At 38.9% G+C, this 26,596-nt stretch overlaps 1 protein-coding gene across 3 annotated transcripts in view; it reads left to right on the top strand.

The window, feature by feature from the left end:
* Positions 1-26,596, top strand: part of mcf2l2 (MCF.2 cell line derived transforming sequence-like 2) — a 390,224-nt gene that overhangs the window by 288,602 nt on the left and 75,026 nt on the right. For all 3 annotated transcript variants that reach the window (XM_072572454.1, XM_072572457.1, XM_072572456.1), the window contains exons 21-26: positions 2,469-2,594; positions 5,756-5,977; positions 9,023-9,115; positions 11,728-11,806; positions 12,845-12,911; positions 18,987-19,096. In XM_072572454.1, the coding sequence (XP_072428555.1) occupies positions 2,469-2,594; positions 5,756-5,977; positions 9,023-9,115; positions 11,728-11,806; positions 12,845-12,911; positions 18,987-19,096 (697 nt within the window). The remainder of the gene's footprint in view (positions 1-2,468; positions 2,595-5,755; positions 5,978-9,022; positions 9,116-11,727; positions 11,807-12,844; positions 12,912-18,986; positions 19,097-26,596) is intronic.

The raw sequence follows: 26,596 nt of genomic DNA, 5'->3' as shown, positions 1-26,596 counted from the left end.
AAATTGCGTACATCTGACAGTGAGACACGAGGGCACTTTTGTCCCTCCTCATTCAATACCCTACTGTTGGCTCTGTCAGTGGACAAATCAAAAATGTGTTAAAATAGAGGAACTAAACATTGGTGGCAGAGGCAGATAATTAGGTAGCGTTAATCTTAGTGACACAAAGTCTCTGACATATACACAGGTCATGACAGGTGGAGGCAACACGGATAGGATCTTCAGTGAATGGTTTGCAATACAGAAAAAAAAGGGGATTTCTTTTACGTTCCAGGATTATCCTGAAATAATGAACAGTTTTTGCACACTAAAACAGGACCTAGTTATGCTCTGTGTTGAAGAGTCAGATTGAGTGGTGAATGGCTAAACTCTTTTACATCACATCTATTCAAGCTAATATGTCTTGAATGTAGGGAAGCAGAAATGAAGACGATAATAAGGATAACAGCTACGATGAGGGAGACTAACAGTTTTGATGATGACTAGGGTTTTCAAAGTGGAGATGTAGACGTGTTTGAGTAGATCAGCAGCTCCAGAAATTATATGGTGAATTAAGGGTCAAAGATTTGACTGTTGGAATAGTCAAAGTGTGGTTATAAGTGAAGTGAGACCATTTTTTTCCAAGACAGACAGGATGCAGGGGTGGGAGTAGGAAGCTGGATATAGATGGTGAATGCAAGAAAGTAATCAAAAACAGTTTATTTAATTATAGCATGGAATAACGAGGCCACGGGAGTTGGAAAAGTAATAGGTGACCATCAATTTAAGTTGGAGGAAGAGAATTAAGGGAAGCAAGAAGGATAGGGAACTCAGAAAAAGTGTGACAAACTGAGATGGAATCTTAAATCACTGAGGATGAAAGTTTGAATAAAAGCAAAATATAGCAGATGTTGGAAATCTGAAACAAACACACACAATACTGGCAGGGCAGATAGCATCTTTGGGCAGAGAAACAGAGCTAACATTTCAAGTCTACTATGAGCCATACCAGACTCAAGATGTTAACTCCATGTTCTCTCTTCATAGATGCTGCCAAACAACTGAGTTTCTTCAATGTTCTCTGTGTTCATTGAGGATGAAAATTCATTTAGTGCACAAGCTGAGGGATGAAAATAATGAACAAATTTTAATGATAAAAATTACTTTGAAGTTTGGTGGGTGGAATAGAACAAAGATTTTAAATGAGAGGCAAAAGGGGTGGTATGAGGTGAAATGTGCACAGGGAGAAAATGCCACATATGGTTTGTTGAAAGAGCCACACTACTACTGTAACAATCTTAGCAAAGCAATATAAGATTCAGCTAGGCTTCAGTTGCTGGGGTAGGTATCATCATTCAGATAGGTTTCAAGTGGTTGAGGCCAAAATATTGAATGGTTTCAAGAAGAAATTAGAAATTATTCTAGGCTTAAAGGGATCAAAGGATATGGGGAGAAAGCAGGAGCTGGGAACTGATGTGGATCATCAGCTATGATTATATTGAAAGACAGAGCATGCTCAAAGGGCCAAATGGTTTTCCTACTCCTGTTATCTATATTCCTACGTTTATCCAATAAAGTTATAGTGCTTACTTATTTAGTTAGCGCAGTTCAAACCCATAATATTTGATCGTTTGGACAAAAACTTACATTGATGATTATAATAAGCAGGTGTGACATTCTGAACATGTTGACATTATGAGTAAACACAAATAAATAAGAAAAGTCAACGAACACTGCTTTCACTGAAAAATTCTTAGTAAGAACAACAGAACTGAGCAGCTTCTGGCTTTCCAATGTACTGCTGCTTTCAATTTTATTTCAGTTGAACTTCGACCTGGCAACTGCAGCCACTGTCAAACAAAGGTGGAAGTTTCTTTTATTTATGCAAATAGGGATCAAATGACATGATTTTTCTGCTATCATTCCCATCTGTGCCTCTGGCTAAAGCCTGAATCTATTCATCAAACATACATAGAGAAAGTTTTGAGCTGTTATTTTCAGTGATGTTCAAACTAATTCTAAGTTACTGCCAGGTAAACCTGGATGAAGTTTTTGAAGCCATTTTTTGGGATGAACTTGCGGGCTTAATGTCTTAATAGTTATGACCATTTATATAATTTCAGCTGTGGACTCTGCACTCACATTTCCTGTGATGCAATGTTTTAATTCTCACTGTTGTGAAAACTAAACCTTAATTGAAATTACTGCTACAAGCCATGGGCAAATGGCATAATATTCAAATCAATGAGCTGTCTATTCAGAGTATACTTTGTATTGTTACCTCAGCGATCACAGCGATCATGAAATGTATACAGATTGGACTTAGGATACAGCTGCCAACACCCACATCCTGCCCACTGTTCATCCTTTTATTGCTTGCAAATGAAAATTGCCTTCATAGCATGAACAAAATAACATAATTTTCACATAGATTGTATGATGTAGTTTATAGTATGATTGTCCATTAAGATCATGATTGTTTCTACTAGGAAATGCTAAAGTGCAGTAAAAACTCAGAAGGCACTGCAGAACTAGAGGAAGCACTGGAGACAATGATTAGTATAATTAAATCAGTGAATGACTCCATGCATCAAATTGCTATCACTGGGTTTGAGGTAAGAGCACTGGATGATGTGCAATCTATTCTGACTGTACTGCTTGTCTTGGCTTTTATAAGCTTTTCCCTTTAAATCTTAACCCTTTCAATGTCTATAGTATTTATTTGTGAAACTGAGAAAGTGGTGTTAGTGAAGGTGCAACGTACTATGAATGCTAGGATCTAGAATAAAATAATAATAATAATAATGGAAACACCCAGCATTGATTAGAGAGAAACATGAATTGTTCAGTTCAGGACCCTCCACCAGAATTTAGAATTCTGAAGAAAAGGTCATCAGGATCCACAGAACACTGTTAGACCAACTGAGTTTGTCCAACGCTCTCTGTTTTAGAATTAATCTCTCCACATTGCCAATCAGGAAAGAAGTCAGTATTCAGCTGTCTCACTAGACGTTGACAAGATGTTGATTTTTACTTTAGGTTAAAGCAGCAAAGTAATGTGAAGGCTTGGTGGTACAATTGTAGCATGCCCATCTGGGGACCAGAAACTCCATATTCAAGTCACATGCCATGACTTGATGGCCATGGATGGTGTGTACTTGTAGCATGGCCAAAACAATTGCTTATTGGTACAACTGAAGGCAGATGGTAAGAGTGGGACAGTGTCCTGGGCAGCCAGCTGGTAAAGGAGAAATTAGAAACCAGAGATGACAATCAAAAATCACAGCCAGTAACTGAAAGTCAACGCATTCCATGTGATATAACTCAGCAATTACAGATCAGTCAGTTTAACATAAGTAGTCAGCTAATTTCTGCAATTATTGGGTTAGAATTTTCCATGCTACTATTGTCACATGGAAAAAGGAGATTGATTTGGAAAGTCAGCATGGATTTGTTAATAGAATTTGCTGGAATATTTTGTGAAGATAACAGTGAGGGTTGCTGACGGGCTGGTTGATGTGACGTACATGGATTTCCAAAAGATATGTGACACAGCAGACTTGTGAGGCAAGTTATATTTCATTGATAAGAAACTGGAGCAACATTGATTCTAAATTGGCTCAGGAATAAGAAACAGCAAATAATGTTTTATGAATATTTTGAAGGCTAAAGATTTGAGGTGGAGTTCCCGCATGTTAGCAGTGGGATCCTTGCTTTTTATCATTTATTTACAATTTACGTAAATTATTTAGATGTTGTTGGGCGGGGACATTTTCAAAGTTTGTGAATGACACAATACTTGAGATTGGCTTACTAATAAAGAACATAGAGTTGTGATAAAGGGAATATTTTCAGGATGGAAAACCAGAACTAGTGGAAACCCACAACTAGTGGGGATCAGTCGGTTCACAGCTGTAATACCATGAACATTCTGGGTTTTCCTACCTAAGGCGAGATATACCACCATTGAAGGGAAGTCTAGAGAAGGCTAACTAGATTGATTCCAGGAATGTAGGACTTTCTTATGAGGAGAGATTCAATAGGTTGGACATGTACTCATTGGATTTGAGAAGAATAAGAATTGACCTTATTGAAATGTATGAGATTCTTAAAGGTAGATGACAAAGTAGATGTGGAGAGGAGAGGGGTTGTTTCTATTTGTGGAAGAACCTAAGACCAGAGGGCATAGTCTTTGAGTAGGAATCACCTTTAAGCCAAAGATGAGGAGGAATTTCTTCTCTCAGAGGGTAGTCAGTCTATGAAATTCTTTACCACAGAGGACTATCAAGGCTGGGTCATTAATTATACTCAAGGCTGAGAACATAGAACATTACAGTGCAGTACAAGCCCTTTGGCCCTTGATGTTGCACCGACCTGAAACCATTCTGAGACCATCTAACATATACCATTCCATTATCACCCATATGTTTAGCCAATGACCATTTAAATGCCCTTAAAGTTGGTGACTATGTTGCAGGCAGGGCATCGCATGCCATTACTCCCTGAGTAAAGAACCTACTCTGACATCTGTCCTATATCTATCACCCCTCAATTTAAAGCTATGACCCCTTGAGCTAGCTACCACCATCGAGGAAACTGGTTCTCACTGTCCACCCTATCTGATCCTCTGATCATCTTGTATATCTCTATTAAGTTACTTCTTTACCTTCTTCACTCTAATGAAAACAGCCTCAAATCCCTCAGCCTTTTCTCATAAGACCTTTCCTCCATACCAGGCAACATCCTAGTAAATCTCCTCTATACCCTTTCCAATGCTCCCATATCCTTCCTATAATGTGGCGACCAGAACTGTAGCAATACTCTAAGTGCAGCTACACCAGTGTTTTGTACAGCTGAACATGATCTCATGGCTCTGAAACTCAACCCCTCTACCAATAAAACCTAACACATCATATGCCTTCTTAACAACCCTATCAACCTGAGTGGCAACTTTCAGGATCTATGCACATGGATACCAAGATCTCTCTGCTCATCCACACTACCAAGAATCTTACCATTAGCCCAGTATTCCTGTTACTCCTTCCAAAGTGATTCACCTCACACATTTCCGCATTAACCTCTCAGCCCAGCTCTGCAGCTTATCTATGACCCACTGTAGCGTGCAACATCCTTCCGCACTATCCACAACTCCACTGAATTTAATGTCATCCACAAATTTACTAACCCATCATTCTATACCCTCATCCAGATCATTTATAAAAATGCCAAACAGCAATGGCCCCAAGACTTGTGGTACACCACTAGTAGCTGAACTCTAGGATGAACATTTCCTATCAACCACTACCTGCTGTCTTCTAACAGCTAGCCAATATCTGATCCAAACCACTAAATCATCCTCAATCCCATGCCTCTGTATTTTCTGCAATAGTCTACCGTGGGGAATTTTATCAAATACTTAACTGAAATCCATATACACCAAATCTACCACTTTACCCCCATCCACCTGTTTGGTCACCTTCTCAAAGAACTCAATAAGGTTTGTACGATAGAGTTTTAATCAGTAACAGAGTCAAGAGTTGTAGGGATAAAGGCAGAAAAGTGGAGGAAAGTCAGATCAGCCATGACCTAATTGAAAGGCAGAACAGACTGAATGGCCCAGCTCTGCTCCTACATCTTATGGTTTAATGTGCTTGCTGACTGGTAATGGCTACGTCCCATGGATGAATATATATTGGATATTTAAAAGAATACCTTATATTCTTGTCCTGTGGTGCATTAATTTTGCTTTACCTTTGGAAATTCATTATTTTTACAGGGAAACCTAAATGACCTTGGGAAGTTATTGATGCAAGGCTCTTTCAATGTCTGGACAGACCACAAAAAGGTTCACAACAAGGTCAAAGATTTGGCACGATTCAAACCAATGCAAAGACATCTTTTCCTTTACACAAAATTGCTGCTATTCTGCAAGAAACGAGAGGAAAATGCAGATGGACATGAGAAATCTCCCTCATACAGTTTTAAGCATTCATTGAAGGTACATCAGCAATATAAACAGAAAAATGTGAATGTCGATAGCTCCTTCCAAATCAGCAGCTCCTGTCACCCAATGAAGTGCATTTTAAACAGTGTCACTTTAAAGCAAGTATTTCAGCAATCAGTTTGTGCACAGCAATCCCCTACAACCACAAAAGAGATAATTATGAGGTATCGTTCTTAATGAAGTTGGTTCAGGGATAAATATTGTTCAGGACACGAGAAAGAACTGCTCTGATATTGATTACAACAGTTTTATAGAATTGTTTATATTCACCTGAGATAATCGATGGGACCTTTGTGTATATCTTAACCAAAAGACATTGCGATGTTCTGTTATGCTCCTGTCAGAGACTTTTAACAAGAAAGAATCCAGACCACTCCATACTTAACTGACAGAACTACAGCACAAGATTTACACTTTATACAGGAACAAACCTATTGTAAATCATAACATAATTACTCAAAGCAAGTGTTTGTAACTTATTTTGATATTTTATAACTACTTATTTGTGCTTTTTACTCCAACTCCCAATAATTTCCTTATACGTTACTGCAATCTTGACAGTTCAGTCGAATCTGTTGGGATCAACCAAAAAATATGCCATAGCCCTCCAGAATTCACTTTAATTCTGTTTGATATATTAGCTATTTCTCTAAGTGATTGTATTTATTGGATTTTGGTTAAATAATTCTACTGTGATGCCTCAACCCTTTGTTCTGGTTGCTGGCAGAACTTTGTTCTCATTGCCTTCTAAGCTCGTTCTGCTCAGTGTTTTTGCACATAAATCTCTGTGAGGTCCACTGAGAATTTATTTTTCTAGCTTCAAATTAAGCGAATCCAAATGCTTTTTCCTCATGCATCCAAACTGAGATGGAGCCCCACATATCTTCCAAATGGTAAATGTAACAGGTAAGAATCTTAAGGGCAGGCCTGACTAACAAGCAATTCCTACTGCTAGCTGTCTCCATTCAATGGGATGCAATCTTTGTCAAATCAAGCTGCAACTGCCATCTGTGAGTAAACACCCTTCAGTTCTACCATAAACCTAACATTAGCTCATCCATTATTCAAGTGTTTACACCTCTTCTTCTGACTTGTTAAGACAAGTATAGGGAAGGCTTTAATCATAATATGTTTGAATTGTATTTATTTTAGGGCTAATGCGAGTTTTTATATTTGACACTTCAATTCCTAAATCCCAAAACCTATGTTGTAAAACATATGTGCTATGAACCATTTTTGACAGCATTTCTTATGATTTAGCAATGAAGCAATGGGGGTGTTGGCTGGTGGAGAAAGTTTCATGCACATGTAGATGTGGTGGTTAAAATGTGTGGTGCTTGAAAAGCACAGCCAGTCAGGCAGCATCTGAGGAGCAGGAGAGTCGCGCTTTGAGCATTCAAAACGTCAACACTCCTTCTCCTCGGATGCTACCTGACCAGCTGTGCTTTTCCAGCACCACACCTTTTGACTCTAATCTCTAGCATCTGCAGTCCTCACTTTCTCCCGGTATGTTGTCAGCCTGGTGGGGGAAAGGCAGGTATATGTGGAGTCAGACTGACAAAAGGTTTAAATTTATGGATGGAGCAGATAGATTGGTGGCAGGGGATGGGGTGGGAGAGATGTTAACAAGGGGAAGGGTGTCAGGTTGTAGATGTTTTCAGATCAGGCAGATCTGGTCCAGGGATTGTTGGATTGGATTGAGGGTTCTGCCCAAGAGTTCTGTCAGGGGTCAGGGGAAGATGTACTTGGAAAGGTGGGAGGTGGAATCAATAGTGACTTGGAGCTTTAGTTTAATAGTTACCCAGGAGTTATAGTAGGCTTTTAATTCTTTAACCTTTTCCCAGTTAACTCAGTTGGAACACCTGAAGCTTCTTACCTTATAGGCCTTTCAGGGAGGACTCCATATGCAGACAAATTGACCATTGAAATTTTTGATTTCCTGAAATTTTCATAAAATCTGTTGTGCCAAAGAGTCCATGTGGTATCAATGTACAATTCTAGGATCTGCAATGCTCCAAAGACTATCCAGACACAGGACTGTCTGGGCCATTGTATTGTGTCTGAACTGTTTGAACATAGCACTCCCTAAATCAGAAGAGGGAGAATAAGTTGTTCAGTCTTACACTTTTCGTTGTTCCAGCTTTTTTTTGTGTGGTCTCTTTGACCCTCTTTTGTCATGGATCTAATGAGTGCTCAAAGAGTTCAGTCATTTATAGGAAGTTCAGTCTAAATCTCAATTCTGAATTCTCAGGTGAGTGCTATTTCTTCCAGCTAGGAATCCATAATAACTGCTTTCACTGATTATTTGCCAGTTGACAGATCTCAGGCTGGACTGAGAAAATCTGAGCATGGAAAACCCTGCCCACCCAACATTATCCTTTCTAACAAAATGCAACCAGATTTTGGCAGAGATGCTGGATGAAAGAGGCAGAGGCTAGAATCTGGTGCTACCTAAAACATTATCTAATTCCTCAGGTCTTCATCTGGACTATCATTTGATTTATAATGGGACAATGCACTGGTCATCTAGGATTGTTGATATTCTTTTTTTTCAGCTCTGATAAAAATTCCTTCAAAGGTGCAAGTAATTAAGAAGAATCCAAGGAAAGTAGATATTTGCTCATTTGCATAGGTTTGAATGAAAAACTGTGACAATAATATTGTATGTTTAAACACAATGCAAATTACATCAGACTTTTTTCCAACAATAATCATTAATACTTTATACTATTTCGATATCCTCCTTTTACCCCACATTAATACTGAAGTGCATCAGCGAGTGAGCTGCCAAAGTGTGTGCCAGGATAGTCACTTCAGGGTCATGTTTAAAAAGAGAATGTAAAATCTTCTTTAGGGATGGGTAAGCTCTGCCCCAAGCAAATCATCAAAATAGCTTCACTTTCTGCTGATAACTTTAACAATTATTAAAAAAGTAATGCAGAAATATTATTAGAAAAGAATGTAGATTTCTTGAACTACACGCATGAATTTCGTTACATTGACCAACTCTAACCAACAATGTACACACTATGCTTTCAGATGAGTGCTGTTGGTATCACAGAAAATGTAAAAGGAGACATTAAGAAGTTTGAAATCTGGTACAATGGCAGAGAGGAGGTGTACATTATTCAGGTAAATCATTTTGAAAACTGCACATTGTAGTTTTATTACTTAAATTATAAAGTTTATAGCTGACTTTGACTCACAAAGGGTATTGTGTGGGTGGGGATTGAAGTAGATGGTAAACTGTTCAGCCCTCCAGAATTGAGGTCCAAGGAGTAATTTAAGCATTTTTCAAATAATGCCTCATGGTCTACTGCCTATATCTGATGGGAAGCAGTAGCTGGCATATAGTCAAAAGCAGGATCTTGGGAGTCAGGACACCACTGTTGGGACCCAAGTGGATGAAACCTAATACTCAAATATGTGATTAGGGAAAGAAAAGGGGGTAGAGTGGAAGAGGGTGTTGAGGCTAAAAGTGAGGAAATGCACAAGGTTTACTTATTGGTTCAGAGGAGCATTCCTATGTGATGTGACACAGCATGAGAAAGCTTTTAAAGAAGTTTATTTTATTACTAATTCCTTTTGCCATACTTGTAGTCTGGTGAAGCAGTCATTAATAGCTTCAACATGCAAGCCTTGGTTGACATTGCAGTCATATCCTGAAGATATCATTAAATCTGGGCGGCATGGTGGCACAGTGGTTAGCACTGCTGCCTCACAGCACCAGAGACCTGGGTTCAATTCCCGCCTCAGGCGACTCTCTGTGTGGAGTTTGCACATTCTCCCTGTGTCTGTGTGGGTTTCCTCCGGGTGCTCCGGTTTCCTCCCACACTCCAAAGATGTGCAGGTCAGGTGAATTGGCCGTGCTAAATTGCCCGTAGTGTTAGATAAGAGGTAGATGTAGGGGTATGGGTGGGTTGCACTTCGGCGGGGCGGTGTAGACTTGTTGGGCCGAAGGGCCTGTTTCCACACTGTAAGTAATCTAAAAAAAATCCTAATTTACTTGTTGTTAGTTTTCAAGAGGGAGCCCATTGCCTTCCAGTGGGCAAGTCTCTAAGATACTCAAAATTCAATAGAACAATTGGTGAGCCAAGTCTCTGCTACCATTTCAACAGCTCCAGTCTTGATCTCCAGGGTACTGCCCTTCTAAATGTTTACAAATAACATAGTAGTGCCTCCTTTTGTCTTAACCATTTAGTACTATTGTAGCTGGATGCTAAGAACACATTGTTGGCTTACAACATTCAACATTGTTGGGATTTAAAAGCTAAGCCATCTGTCAGTTAATGTGAAAATGTCACTTTATATTAACGAGAGCTCTTTTTCTAAGTTCTTTCCTGGCATGAAGGTGTCATCCTCTGAAAAAAAGGTTGAATTGGTTTTTGCCTGTATCCTTTGGAAGTTAGAAGATTTAGAAATATATAAGGTCGTTGAAATAAATAAGGTCCTTGGAGGACTTAGCAGGGTGAATGCTTAAAGGATGTTTCCCCTTGTGGGAGAGACTAGATCTGAAGGGCACAGTCTAAGAGTAAGGGGAATTTAAGATGGAGCTGAGGAGAAATATTTTCTTTCAGTCATGGTCATGTGAAATTGTCTTCCACAGAGAGCAGTGGAAGCAGGCTCATTGGTATTTTTAAGGGAGGTTTAGATAGATTCTTAACTAACAAAGGAGTCTAAAAACATAGAGGATAAACAGGAAAATGGAGTTGAGGCCACAATCAAATAGGGCATGATCTTATCAAATGGTGGAATATGCTTAAAGGACTGAATGTCCTGCTTTTGCTCCTAATTTGTACGTTTGCATGACGTGGATGTTGCTGGAAAAATCATAATTTGTTCCCCATCCCTAATTGTCTTAATGTGAGTGATGTATGTGGCCATTAGGAGTGACACGGTGGCTCAGTGGTTAGCAATGCTGCCTCACAGCATCAGGGACTTGGGTTCGATTTCCACCTAGGGTGACTGTGTGGCGTTTGCACATTCTCCCCGTGTCTGCGTGGGTTTTCTCTGAGTCCTCTGGTCTCCTCCCACAATCCAAAAGATGTGCAAGTCAGGTGAATTTGTTGTGCTAAAATTGCCCATAGTGTTAGGTGCATTAGTCAGGAGTAAACATAGGGTAGGGGAATGGGTCTGGGTAGGTTACTCTTCAGAGGATCGGTGTGGATTTGTTGGGCCAAAGGGCCTGTTTCTATACTGTAGGTAATCTAATCTAAAAGAAAATTAAAAATGACTATTAAAGAATCATCCACATTGCTGTGAACCTGAAGTCACATGTGGGCCAGACTAGGTAAGAGCAGCGGATTTTTTTCCCTCCAATACTTTACTGTACCAGATGGGTTTTATGACAAGTTCAGGGCCCCATTATGAAAATAACTTCTAACTACATTTAAATTACACCAGCTGCAATTGTGGGAATTGAAATTGTCCCCAGATCATTAGTCTGGGCCTCTGGATTACTAGTCCAGTGACATCACCAACATGCTACCACCTCCACCTTAGCAGTTACTTAACAGTGATAGTTTCCCCATTACTTTTGATGGAAATTCCTGAAAGTGGTTGGAGTTGGTACAGGCAAGCAGACAGGAAAATGCCTTCTCAAACAATTTTTGCCCTAGCTGCTGGAGTTGCAACATGAAACTAAGTGATTGTAGTGGAAATAATTCCCAACTCTTTTTAAGCCATTTTTTGTCATTTAATGTTATAATTTTGTATCCAATTTGAAAATGTACACCTAATTACAGGCATCATCTGTAGAACTGAAGAACCTTTGGGTTTCTGAAATTCGGAAAGTACTGACAGGACAACTGCAAGCTTACAGAGGTAAATAAAATGTAAATATATAGCTAGGAATGGTAGGTCTTCTGGCATAATGGAAGTGTCCCTATCTATGTGCCCCATAGAGGTCTAGGTTCAAGTCCATCTGCCCCAAAGGTGTATTATCGCCAAAAAAAAACTGGAGATGCTGGAATCCAAAGTAATAGGCAGGAGGCTGAAGAACACAGCAAGCCAGGCAGCATCAGGAGGTGCAATGGGACTTATTGACCAACTAGGTCATACCCTCAACTGTTTCCACCTATCTCCACTTCACCATCTGCCACATCTCCCCCTTTATTTGCAACTCCCCAAAGCATCGACTTCTGCACCTCCTGATGCAGTCTGACTTGCTGTGTTCTTCCAGCCCGTTACCAAAGGTGAATCATAACATGTGAACAGATTAATTATAAATCTGTAAATAAAAAATGACTATTTATACTTGCTATATAACACCACGTTCCATTCCTATCCTGATACTTATCCAGCTCAACTACAGCGTGTTAATCAATACCCAAATGAACTGCTTTGATTGGAGCCCCATTCCACTTGACCATGACTATAGGCAAAGGGAATCTTGCCAAGTACAAGTTTTGTTTGAGGCTTGTTGATGTTACAGACTTAATGTTTAATTGCATTCTCAGAGTTTATATCAATTAACAATCAATATAGCTTGATTTGAGGTCTCAGATATATTAAAGGATAGATTTCCCTGCTTCTGCACCTGATGCAATCAGATCACCTGGGCACTCTGACACAAGGAAAATCAGAGAAAGGCATATTTGTGACAAAGTCCACTCAATTCTAGCAACCACTAATTTAACTGAACAGAAAATTGGATGCCTTTACAAGTGTTGCTTGCTGCCCAATTTTTCTATTCTCACTGCATCCGAGTAATGTGTACGTGTCATATGCAGAAACAGGAAAGCTATCCAAAAGTCCAAATATGAATAGATTGAAGTTTCCTGGAAGAATGGTCTTCCTGGAAGAATGAAGATTGGAACAAATTCTGTATAAAAATATTTTCCTTTCTCATTTGTATGAAAGAAGCAAGTCAGTTAAATCAGAGGATACAGGAACATGTTTACCAGGCTCCACTGAACACACCCAACAGGTAATATGTTATCAGGTCATTTTTTGTAATTAACAATTGTAGTGTTTTACTTGACTGCATTGTAAGAGATTCCTGAGCTTTATCTTTTCTGATCATTGACATTAATTATCAGCGTTTAGTCACAGCTGCTATGTAGAATTCACTGTATTGAAATGGTGTACTTATTGTCAGTTTAAATTTCCCCTAATATTTAAAAATGTAAATTTCCTAACCAGTGCTATTAATTTACGCTGGAAGAGTCCTTCCTTGGAAACCCTTCTTTCAACTCATTTTCTTTCAAGAGAGCCTGTATCTAGATTGAAAATCCACCTTTCAATTTGCAGAAACAAGTTAATGATGCCATGCAAAACTCAAATATCACAAATTTGAAGTCTACTGTGTCAAGTTATGAAACTGAGATGAGTTACTTGCAGTTACTTGAGTTCTGAGGAAGTGTCACGCGACCCAAAATATTAATGCTGATTTTTCTTCACAGAAGCTACCAGGCCTGCTGAGGTTTTCCAGCAATTTCTGTTTCAGTTACTTGCTAATTTTTAGACTGGCATCAGAAAAGATGACTAGAAAATGGCGTTAAAGAGGAACAAACTGACTCAAATATTAGTACCAAAGGGATCTCTACCATACCCATTTATATTTCTAAAAGGCATATGATTTGATAAAGTGTCATAAAAAGTTATCGCAGAAAATAAAAACTCATGGCGTAGAAGGCAAAATATTAGCTTGAGTAGTAAATAGAAGATAGATTGGCAAAAAGCAGATGGTATGTGTAAATATCTGATTGGCAGGATATGCTTAAAGGACTGAATGTCCTGCATATGTCTTTGCTGGGACCTTAAATTTTTACAATTTACATCAATGACTTACATGAGGGGGTGTTCCGGTGATTGAATAAGAAAAGGCTAGAATGCAGGACTGCATACAGTACATAATCAAGGATGCTAAGCATGATGCTATCCTTTATTATGAGAGGAATTGAATATAAACTGACATTAATTTTCAAATTCTGTCCTCTACTGTTCAAGTGCCAGTAGAGTGGAGGTCATCTGATGTGGTACCATTATTCATGAAGGGTATTGGGGATAAGAAATGAACCATTAGCCAATAGCCTAACATCAATGGGGGAAACTTGAGGAAAATGTTTTGAGCAACAATATTAATCTCCACATGGAGATGCAGTATTAATCAAAGGTTGTCAGCATGGCTTTGACTTGGAGAGATCATGTCTGACAGGATTGATTGAGTTTTTTTGAGGAGGCGATTAAATTTATAGATAAGGGTCATCCAGTGGATGTTGTCTATATGGACTTCCGTAAAGCTTTTGAAAAGGTTTCATGTGGGAGACTGGCCAAGAAGGTAAGAGCCCATGGGATCCATAGCAATTTTATAAGTTGGATCCAAAATTAGCATAGAGGAAGGAAACAGAGGATGATGGATGAAGTTTGTTTTCATGAATGGAAGCCTGTGTCCAGTGCTATACCACAGGATTCAGTGCTGGACACCTTGCTATTTGTTGTGTACATTAATAATTTAAACATGAAAGTAGCAGTTATGATCAGTAAGTTTGCAGAAAAATTCATGGTATGGTAAACAGTAAGGAGGGAAGCTTTAGAAAAATCTTGAGTTCTGAAGAACAGTGGACTGGACTTGAAACTTTCACACTGTTTCTCAATTCACAGATGTTACCTGACCTGTTGAGTTTCTCCATCACTTTTTTTTGTGTAAATTTTAGGTTTTCAACATCCACGGTGTTTTTGCTTTTACATAGAGTATTGACTCGATCCATGTCTTGACTTTTAGTGCTGCTTCGTGACATGGGAGGAAGTTCTAATCATTTTGCAAGGATTACTTGAATGCTTCTTGCCCATTCTGCAACTTTATAACTGCAGATGACTGAGTGAGGGGATATAAATATAGCTATACACATGTATTAAAATGTTATATAAATGTCATTAGCAACATATGATGTCTTTTTATGAGTTACATGAGTTCTGAAGAGCATAGCTGCTAGTCTGGTACTAGGGTATGACAAGCGTCAAGAAAAAAACATACTTGAACACATCGTCAGCAATCAACTTGTCACAGATGCACCAGTTCATGCCAGCATTGGTAGTAGTAACCACTTCACAGTTCCCTTAGAGACAAAGAATGGAATCTTCCGAGTCATGTGAGGGCAGGTTTAAAGTTTAGAGCAGACAAAAATTCAGTTATTAGGTCATTAGTCCAATGTGCTGTTACTTCAGGTGAACTTCGTGGAGGAGGTTTGTCACTTGCAGATGCTATCCATCCAGCATTTATAGGTAATTTCAATAATTAGCTTCATATTTTCAGATTGACTAGAGATGCCAATAGAATCTTCCCAGTAGTGGGCGGGCCCATCATTGAATGTCAAGCCTATCAGGACCTGTGGCCGATTTGTCAATGTTATGGATCAGACCAGACCCCTTGAAAATACATTAAGAAGATAGCCTATACCCTAAATTTTTCCTATTTTAAAGGCAAGTGAGAGGCACTTCATTCTGGATGCAATTCAATTGGTCAAACTTGAAGGAAAACACACTTTATTCATAAACTAGAGTTAAAATAAACAAAAGAAAGAGGAAGTTGGAATAACTAAACTCTATTGGAAAGCTTAACAGAATAATAGATTATTTTACTACTAAACAGTAACTGTTCCAATATAGTAACATCCTATAAACACACCCTTGGCAATGGCAAAGTCAAAGTTAATAAAATAGATGGTCAGTCACAATTCTAGCAGCCCAGAAGGAAAAAAAAATCAAGAGAAAATTCTGAGAGGGTGTAACACGGAGAGATGTACTGCAGTCCCAAACCCTGCTGAGACCCCAGCAACAATTGCTACTGAAATGAAAAATCCTGGTTCTGTGGGAGTTTGACCACACCCCGTACAGGCTGCTTCTATTGTTCCAACACAAAAAAAAATCAAGGCTTCACAAGCTGTTTACTTTTTTGGTTTTCATTATGAAAACCATCTTCTCTTAAAACAAAGGGCAAAATACACCTCTTAAAGTATTGTCACATCAATCACTTACTGAGGATCCTTTGAGGCATCTTGCTTTTCCTCTACGCCATCCCTCCAACAAGCATCAGAACATAATTAATTAGCAGGTCTGGCAGCTGAGTCCAGAGTTTTATTTTAAATTAGCCTCTTCAGAGAGATTCTCAAAATGGATTCTCATGCTTCCCATTCTGCTAAGGCAGCATCCATCTCTTCCAAGAGAGCGCTTATGCCCGAAACGTCGATTCTTCTGCTCCTTGGATGCTGCCTGACCTGCTGCGCTTTTCCAGCAACACATTTTTCATCTCTGATCTCCAGCATCTGCAGTCCTCACTTTCTCCTTCCAAGAGAATTGCCTTGTTTTAAACACTACCAGTCTTGGTGCTACAGGAATCCACCTGTTATCCTCATTTGGTTGGTAGACTGACAGATGGCCTCTTACACCTTGTACACAGACTGGTGATAACAAGTCTGGGCCATATCCTGAAAGTTGTCCCAACCCTGAGAAAATTCCACTCAAAGTTTCATCTTCAGAATAAGAGCACTTTCCTTAATGGTGTAGGGTACCACCACCATGTTAAGTGCCAAAGATGATCCAGGAGCTCATCACTGGGCATTCATGAGATGCTCTGAGTGATCAAAAGCAACAGAATTGTATCCAACACAGTCTTTAACTTCATACCAGACATAGCCCTCATTTTCTCGTTTCCATCTAGCCAGGGTAACAACTCTGGCTCAATGAAAAATGAAGATGAATTGCAGCAATATCGACTTCACGAATTGAAGTGTCAATCTCGTGAAGATACAACATTGGACTATTGCATGCTACATAGTGGAACCAATGTAGAATGGTGCTAAGTGATTCACCAACAATGGATCCATTCAAAATTCTGCATTTCTGCGCTACAAATCATGGACTGTAGTATACGAATAAACAAGAGGAAGAGGTTCCATGAATATTCCCATTGTTAATAATGACTCAATGACAAACCCCAACACACAAGTTCAAAAGATAAGACTGCAGCATTTGGAACCTCCTTTGAACAGAATACCAAGTGGATGATTCAAATCAGCTTTCCACTGAGGTTCCCAGCATCACAATTGGTAGACACAAATTATTTGCACATGCTGCCAAGCTTTTTATCTTATCATAAACTTTTGAAAACGATCAATTAAAAGGTTTGCTACAAATACAAAACACTGCAGATGCTGGGACTCTGGAAGCAAAACAGGTAATTCTAGAAATACTCAGCAGATCTGGCAGCATCTATGGAGAGAAAAAGAAAATCAATGTTTCAAGAAATGGATCTTTTTTCAGAGCTGCTGTTGAGTATTTTATATTTACTTCATAGTAAATGCATACCTGCACATGAATAATGTCTTTGCAAACTGGTGATAAGAAACCCATAAAGATACATCCTCTGGTGTCAGCAGATGCATTTTAGTTCAATTGCTTGCTGCAGTAAACGACTTTCAATGTGCTGGTCACACAGTGAAGGATAGATATTGCAAATGCAAAAAATTATACTGCAATTTGAAATAGGTTGGATTTCTCTACCTATCACACTTCTGGCTGTTATAACCAGTTCAATGTTGATTTTCCCAATTTGTTGTGCTTCTCGAAGATATTAGATATTCCAAAACATTAAGTTCTCAGATAAAAAGGGATGAATTGGCTCCCGTTCTTCATGCACCCACTCCTTCAGTTGATTGTAACAAGGCTGATTTATAATGGATCCTTTCCCTTGTAGGTAACTTTTTCCTGCACTAAATGAAGTTACATTTTAAAAGACACCAATTTAACCAGGCTGTCTTCTGTTAACAGAATGTATTTGTTAGTCACTAACTGCAAGAAGAAATAATTGCAAGTGCACAAGTCCAAAGAAAAGATTATAGCTGAAGAATTCTATGTAAATTAGCCTCTGAGTTATTCCTGAAGAGTCAATAGTAGAATATTTTGGCTAGGATTTGTAGTATTGACTTTGGTGGTTGAGCAGTTGAATGCAAGATGCTTGACTTTGCAAATGGTTTGAAACACACTAGTTTGCCAGTCTACTAATACACACGTCAGGGCTTGCAGTAAAATTCTTTAACATTTTTTTGTGTGTATCTCTGTAATGGGTAAAACATAAACATGGTGCAGGAGATGGCTTCATGCTGAAAGAGGATGGAGCCATTCCATGGGCTCACAGAGACTTTGCCAAGCAGTCACTGAAGTGACATCCACACTCACCTTTTGGCTGTAGCAGCCCTCTTTTAAAAGGTGCATGTTGGAATTAAAAGTTCAATATGTCCATAAGCAAATCAGCATTCTTACTTGTTGTCATTTCACATTTCATATTACAAATTACACTAAGATTCAGTTCTGTCACCATCTTATAGCATAGTGTCACTGGAGAAAAATAGGCGTATTGAACAGCAAGTTTGCCAAGTGAAGCATGTGAAAGGAGAATGAATCTTCTATGGCCTTCTGATGAACACAATATTAGATGTATTTTGGGAAGGAGTTATACTTCCTGTTTTTATACATTTCTAAGAAGTAAAATGTTTATTCAACATTTTAAAAAACATTTTTAATTTGACAATCTAGAATGATCAATATGTGTTCTGAAGAACTTTCCATATGAAATTTTATAATATATAAAGATTTGAGGTTAACTACAATGAGCAAATGCTATTATATGCAAGTAGCCCAAAATGTTTCACAACATAATTTACTACCCAGTGAAAGGTCATATGAAGCTTTTGCATTCTTCACTAATACTATGATATTCAAAGATATTAACTTGAATACAATAAAACCCCAAAATAATTGATACCAATTAAATTAATTAATAGCAGTCAATCTTCACAGCAAGAATTTTGGATGACAGAGAGTGGTTATTAAGACACAGTTCATTCCTGAAATTTGTGAAAAGGCACAAAGATACAGATCTGTTATTGAGCGCTTCTTTCAGTTCACCAGGGTCAGCATCTTATATACCAGGATGGCATGACAATATGTAACATGACAATCAGTTAAGTTCACAAATTAAACCTTAACAATTTTTCTTCCACAGATATACAAGGAAATCATCTTTACAACAAGACAACAAATGCGATTCGTCAAGTTCTGAAACAGTTGAAAGGCAAAACGAAATCTCCAGCTCCAATAATAGACAAAAGAGAGGTAATTGTATTCATTTTGTTTTATTATCCTGACTTTATTCAGGCAATAAAGTATTAACTCAAAATATTAACAATGTGTTATGTGAATGCCAATAAATATTGAACCAGTTTTCAACTCAAAACATGAAAGTTTATGTAGAGATGACTATTATAAGCATGCCCACATTTATGTTTGCAAATTGGAGATATTTCCAGAATGTTTTGATAAAACACGTGGAAAAACAAAGCTGAATTCACCAGTGTCAGCATGGTTTCATAAATGAAAATTTGTACTTGACAAACCTTTGAGGATGTAACCAGTAAGATAGATAAGGGATATGGTATATCTAGCCTTCCAGAAGAATGGGCTAGAATCTGGCAGATGGAGTTTAACGTGGATACATGTGAGGCTGCCCATTTTGGCCAGAAAACCAGAAGAGCAAATTATTATTTAAAAGGAAAGCAGATTCAAAGTGTGTCAGTGCAAAGGGATCTGGGTGCCTTTGTGCATGAATCACAGAAAGTGGGTATGCAGGTGCAGCATAGAAAGGCAACTGGAATCCTGGCATTTATTGCAAAAGGACTGGATTATAAAAATAAAGAAGTGTTATTACAATTGTGCAAGGCATTGGTGAGATCACATATGGTATATTGTGTCAGGCTCTAGTCTCCTTAATTGATGAACAAAGTAGTGGTACTGGAAGCGGTTCAGAGGAAGTTCACCAGATTGATTGCAGTAATGAAAGGGCTGTCATATGAAGAGTGGTTGAGTAGCTTGGGCTTGTACTTGCTGGGGTTCAGAAGAATAGGGTGGCATCTGGTTGAGCTTTATAAAATGCTAAAGGAGATGAGGTGGAAGAGGGACAGATGTTCCCCTTTGTGGGACAGTCTCAAACAAGAGGGCATACATATAGATTTGAAAGGGGGTGGGTTCAAAACTGAGATGAGGAGAAACAACTTCTCTCAGTGGGTTGTGAATCCATGGAACTCACTGTCCCGGAGTGCAGTGGAGGCAGAATCAATTAAGATTCAAGAAAGAAATAGATGTGTTTCTGATGAATAATGGAATAAAAGGCTATTGGAAGCAGGCAGGAAAATGGATTTGAGACCAGGGTAAGATCAACTATGATCATGTTAAATGGCAGAGTGGGCTCAAAGGACTGAATTGCCTACTCCCATTCCTAATTTCTATGTTCCTATGTTTTATACTTATGCTATTGTGTTATATTGGTACAAGATTTATGAATATGAAACATATCTATAAATTCAGGGAGTCTTTACTGAAACTGGTGCTGATTGCCTGCTTTGCTTCATTACTGTTTCCTTGCTATGCACCTGGCTCTGAGAATATTTTGAAAGTGCAGCTAAAGCAATGTAAAAGTGTATTCTCATTATAAATACAATTAGTACGTTGACTCCTATTGTCCATTTTTAAGTCTAACTGCTTCATCTATTGTGAAATATGGTTCATTTTACATGGTGTAATCAGCATTTAAAAGTCATTTGCTGCAAGGCCCTGATGTAATAGAAAGTTTCATTTACCCTTCTCTAAAGAATGTCATATGTGTAATATCTTCATTCACTTCGGTATTAGTTTTTTCTTGGTAAAATACTGGGACCAAGTCAACAATGGAGATTTTGAACTTGGCAAATAATAGATACTAAGACTGCTTAATTCACTTCAACTTTGCTTTTTCCACCAATCAGGTCATGAATAATTAACCTTATGGGTCTAGTTTTTGATTCTAGGGTACAGAATTTTCAACCCTTCTCAATCCAAACAAAACACATTATTCCTAATTCTGCGTTTCTGGATCACAGCCGGGTTTTAATGCATTCTGTTGCATTAATAATGCATTATTTTTGTCTATACAATCAGTCACTTCTTTAATAAATCCTGATATCCAGGAAATACTTCAGAGCTGATGCCACCCCTTCACTTCTGCTTTTATTTAAAGAAGCACTGTACTTCTAGTGGAATAAATATTACTGTACTCAGCCGCTTTTAGCAATTTCATGCTAGCTGTTCTTCAGTATTTCATTCATGTCTACTAATGTAATCACAAATGATAGATTCTAAATATTTGTTCATAAATGATGTTTGGCTAACCTGTGTCTTCAGTTACTTCTTCCATCCTTCATGTCCTTAAACAGATGTTTTACATTGATGACCTGCAATTACTTGACACAATTTGATTTCTAAGGAGCATTGAAAAATGATGTCAGAGTCATTGCTAGCTCCTTCCAAAATCATAGAAACCTACAGCGTGGAAGTGGGCCATTGACCCATCATGTCCACACTGACTCTGTGTACAGCATCCCACTCAGACACACACCCCTACCCTATTCCTGTAATCCCGCAATTCCCATGGCTAATCCAACTATCCTGCACACCCCTGGACACTATGGACAATTTAGCATGGCCAATCCACCAAAGTTGCACAACTTTGGACTGTGGGAGGAAACTGAAGAGCACTCAGAGGAAACCCATGCAGATACAGGGAGAATGTGAAATCTCCACACAGGAAGTCACCCAACGGTGGAATCAAACCCAGGTCCTTGGTATTGTGAGGCAGCAGTGCTAACTACTGAGCCACCAAACCTCTTTGATATCCTTCAATCCTCAATATATGCCATCAATGACCAATGATTTAGCTGCTTTGCATTCTGTGATTTTTTTTTCATAATCAACATTATTTATACAAGTATTTACAGTGATTCTACCTTATTTTCCTCTCAAACATGTACATTCTCACTTCCAGCATTACTTGTAAGTGCATCTTCTGTTGACATTGGTCACTATTTTTAATGGCATCTTTCCCAGCATCTCATCCATCATCATTTCCAAGTCCATGCAGGGAAATGGGGTGCAAGCTTTCCTTTGTGGGCCATGTCCTCAGTAAAGCAGCAGACTGTGAGGGGCATTTCCTGGGAGGCCATTCTACCAGACACAGACAGCATTATTTTTGTCATAGGTTACTTTTTGTCCCAGTTTATTAGAAATGCCCTTCTGTGCCAAAAAAAATGACCTCTTCATTCCATAAGACTAAGTGTTCTCTCTGCCACTTCACAGGGGCATCAGTACTCACTCTAGCTGTCCAACTAAACAAACCTCTTATCAATGCTCATGAACTGTAACTCTTACTATTATGTGAAGCATGTCTGTTCAATGACTCTCATACGCCTCAACCTCCCAAACTGTTCACCCTATCTGCCATGTATACGTCCTACTAACTCATTAGGGAAATCTCACCACCTCTCCAGCTCCTGCATCACCACTAACAGCATTTTTATTCTCTTCCACCATACTGAGACTCTCCTTTTGTATCATTATTGGAGAAAATGGTATGATATTCCCTCTTGTTGGTTAACTTACCACCTGCTACAGAGCCAGTGTAGCAGCTATGCTGTTTAGGATCTGAATAGCTGTCAAATCAAGCCATTCTTATTGGCTAACATTTAAATGCCTATTCAGAGTACATTTTACATTCTTGTCATGCTCAGTGCTTCCTCCAAGTGTTGTTCAATATAGAAGAATACTAATTCAACAGTTGAGGGAGGACAATACGTGGCAAATCAACAGGAGTTTTCTTTACCAATGTTTAACTGATGCCATGAGAGTTCATGAGGTCAAGAGTCAATGTTGAGGACTACCAGGGCAACTCCCTCCTGCCTTTGTATCACTGTGTCACCACATCTGCTGGATCTTTCATCGGTGGAACAGGACAGATGATGATGGTGTTAACTGGGACATAGTCATACTCAAGGAATCATACCTTGGACAATATTGTTTGACTGGACTATCAGACACTGGTCCCATTTTGGCACTAGCCCTTAGCTGTCAATAAAGAGGACTTTGCAGAGTCCACATAGCTGTTTTACTGTTGTTGTTTCCAGTGTCTAGTTCAATGCAAGGTGATCTATACTGTTTCTTGTTGAGATTTCATAATAGATTTAATTTCATTGAGTGTAGTTAAAAGTCAACCACATTACTGTGCATCTGGAGTCACATGTAGGCCAGACCAGATGTGAATGGCAGATTTCACATTAGTGAACCAGACTACAAATGATATTGATCAGCTGGTAAGTTGGGCAGATCAATGGCAGATGGAATTTAATCCTGATAAATATGAGGTGATGCATTTTGGGAGGTCTAGTAAGGAAATTAGGTCTCCTTCCTATTGGAAAGATGTTGTGAAACTTGAAAGGGTTCAGAAAAGATTTACAAGGATGTTGCCAGGGTTGGAGGATTGAACTATAGGGAGAGGCTGAACAGGTTGGGGCTGTTTTCCCTGGAACGTCGGAGGCGGAGAGGTGACCTTATAGAAGTTTACAAAATCATGAGGGGCATGGATAGGGTAAATAGACAAAGTATTTTCCCTGGGGTGGGGGAGCCCAGAACTAGAAGGCATAGGTTTAGGGTGAGGGGGAAAGATATAAATGAGACCTAAGGGGCAACTGTTTCATGTAGAGGGTGTTGTTTGTATGGAATGAGCTGCCAGAGGAAGTGGTGGAGGCTAGTACAATTGGAGCATTTAAAAGGCATCTGGATAGGAATATGAATAGGAGGGATTTGGAGGGATATGGGCCGAGTGCTGGCAGGTGGGATTAAGTTAGGTTGGGATATCTAGTTGGCATGGATGAGTTGGACCAAAGGATTATTTTCTGTGCTGTACATTTCTGACACTATGACTCTATAATGAATGCTGTGTCTCTAGGGAGTACTGAGGAACAAAGGGATCTTGATCTACAAGTCAATTGATCCCTGAAGGTGTCAGTACAGGTAAACAGGGTAGTGAAGAAGCACTCCACTGGATGGTTGCATTCATTAGTTGAGACATGGAATATAAGAGCAAGGAAATCTTATAACTTCATAGAGCATTGGTTAGGGCACAGTTCTGGTTGCTACACTATTGGAAAGATGTGAATGCATTGAAGAAACTGAAGGGGAGATTCACCGGCATGCTGTCTGGGATGAAAAGTGTCAGTTATGATGAGAAACTGGATAAGCTGGGTTTGTTTAATCTGGAGCAAAGGAGGTTTGACGAAAGTTAGGGGGGGTGGGGGTGTTGGTTAGGTTTGGGATGGGGGCAGGGGTTTCTGATTGAGTTATACAGTCTACCTGAGATGATGATGGAGGCTGGTGCTGTCACAACATTTAAGAAGCAGCTGGACAAGCACTTACAAGGCATAGTAGGCTATGGACGAAGTGCAGGTAAATAGGATTAGCATAGTTTAGTGTTTGTTGGTTGATGCAGAAATGGTGGGCCGACGAGCCGGTTTCTGTGGAGATGTATAACTTTATGACATGATGGTAGAAATAATCAGGGCTACAGGTACTTTGGACTGTCATGAGGTTTCTTGCCACATAATCAACAGAAAGTAATACTATGAAAGAAAGTCCACACCCAGCCTTGTTTTGTTTACTTGTGGGATCTGGGCATCACTGACTGGCCAACATTATTGGCTATCCCTGGTTGCTCTTGAGAAGGTGGAGGTCAGATGCCTTCTTGAACCACTGTACCAAGTGTGATGTATCTCTGTCCACAATCCTGTTGTGGTGGAGCTCCCGGAATTTTGATCTTGCAACACTGAGGAATGCTGCTATATTTCCAAGTCAAGATGGAAAGTGCCTCGGCGAATCTTGTTTATCCTAGAAGTTGGGTTTTATCTTGCCCTTCACATTCGGTAGTGTATAACTCTATTGTGGTCCTTTGCAATCAATGTCCTGATTCTCACCTCACCTTCATCCTCAGATGATTACCATTCATCCCCATTTCTTCTGCAAGATATCCCCCATACTTTGTCAGCTCCAGTTATGAAAGGCACAACATGCTATAATGATGTGACACACACGTTCTAAGTTATACCACAAAGCGCCACCAGAGTGATTCCAACCAACAGTGTCTATCTCTGATATCCAGGGTTTGATCCTTATGCAATGTTGCTCTTTGAAGTTCTTTTGCTGAATTGTTCTGGCTGGATTCTTATACAAATTTTCATCCTTCACGTCTATGGTGTGACACTGTTGAATTTCTTTTAGGTTCTTTAATCCAAACTTTTGTAAGTCTGCAGCTAGCCTTCTTTGCAGAAATAGATTCCTTGTTACTTGTTACATTTGGCATTGACTGTTGAAGATACAGCTTACCTGTGATTAGCTACTTAAATTCTTCAGCAGAGTAATCAGTTCTCCTTTTTGCACAAAGCAGCCAGTTATCAAGAAGTTGTCAAAACAATTTGTCCATGAAACTTCAACTTCTTCTTTTCCCAAGCATGGCTAATTGTTTTCAATTCCTATATAAGTTTGGCCTTGCCCTTTAATAGCTTATTCCAGACAAGGTTGTTTCTGATCCCTTTGTGTGTAACAGTTTACCTTTGCCAATTGTTTCAATCCATGAACAATTATTAAAGTTCAGAAGTTTATGGTATCACAGTCCCTTCTCTTTGTTCATTATTTTAGTATAATGAATAAACATGAGTGGAACTGATCATTTTTCAACATATCGGTTCATGCACAACTTAAATGTGCACCATTTTATTATCTGGTAGAGATATATGTAAAGCAATAATCAATAAATGAGTTACAGATTAACGATCAGTAAATAAATCACAAACCAAAAATAAAATAATAAACATGCATTATGCTTAACCCATTACAGGTTTAGACGATCATGTCTTAACAGAACTGATTCCTTTTTTGACTGCTACATTTGTTGCTGACACCAATATTGAAAAATGACAGTAATAGAAACAAGATAGATCCAAGTACTGAAAATATGAATAAGGACAAGAAGTGAAATAATATGAACCCATGTGGTAGTATGTATATTACTCCCCCAATTCCAGATGTCATCCCACCAAGACTGTTCCTTAATGTTTTTAATATCTGTTTTGATTCTCTAACTTAGAGACAAAGAAACTGCAGATGCTGGAATCCAAAGTAGACAAATGGGAGGCTGGAAGAACACAGCAAGCCAGCCATCAGGTGTTGGAGAAGTCAACGTTTCAGGTATTAACCAGTCTTCAGCTGCCTGGCTTGCTATCTTCTTCCAGCTTCCTGGTTGATCTCCAGCTATCCTTCTGAATTTTAACAAGTAACCTGTGTGCCTTTCTCAAGATCTCTTTTATTTCTTCCAAATGTTCCCTTTGTAGGTCAATATGGACTTAATACTTTTACCAGTAAGACTTAGCCATTTCTTGAGCTGAGTCAGCCATGTCAAAAGTCACAGATTTTCTCCTCCTGATGCTAATCAATTCCATTATTCTTATGTGCATGGGCATTTGAGGGTGAATGCTAAATGTTGAATTAGTGATAGGACAAGACAGGTTATGATAATGATATCCTTTTAACAATATTGTGGTACAGTATTCTCCTGTGCTTGCATATCCAACTCTGATTATGTTGACTTGAAATTTCATGACTTCTGTCAATTGTTTCAAAACTGCGTGTGGCTTGTCCAGTTGTGTAAGTGGGACAGGGACAGGCAATAGTTTGATCAATCTATTGGCATTCCTTAAGTGC

This window comes from Chiloscyllium punctatum, chromosome 6 (assembly GCF_047496795.1).
Source record: "Chiloscyllium punctatum isolate Juve2018m chromosome 6, sChiPun1.3, whole genome shotgun sequence".
In the NCBI taxonomy this organism is placed as follows: domain Eukaryota; kingdom Metazoa; phylum Chordata; class Chondrichthyes; order Orectolobiformes; family Hemiscylliidae; genus Chiloscyllium; species Chiloscyllium punctatum.
This window is presented reverse-complemented; position numbering and strand designations above follow the sequence as displayed.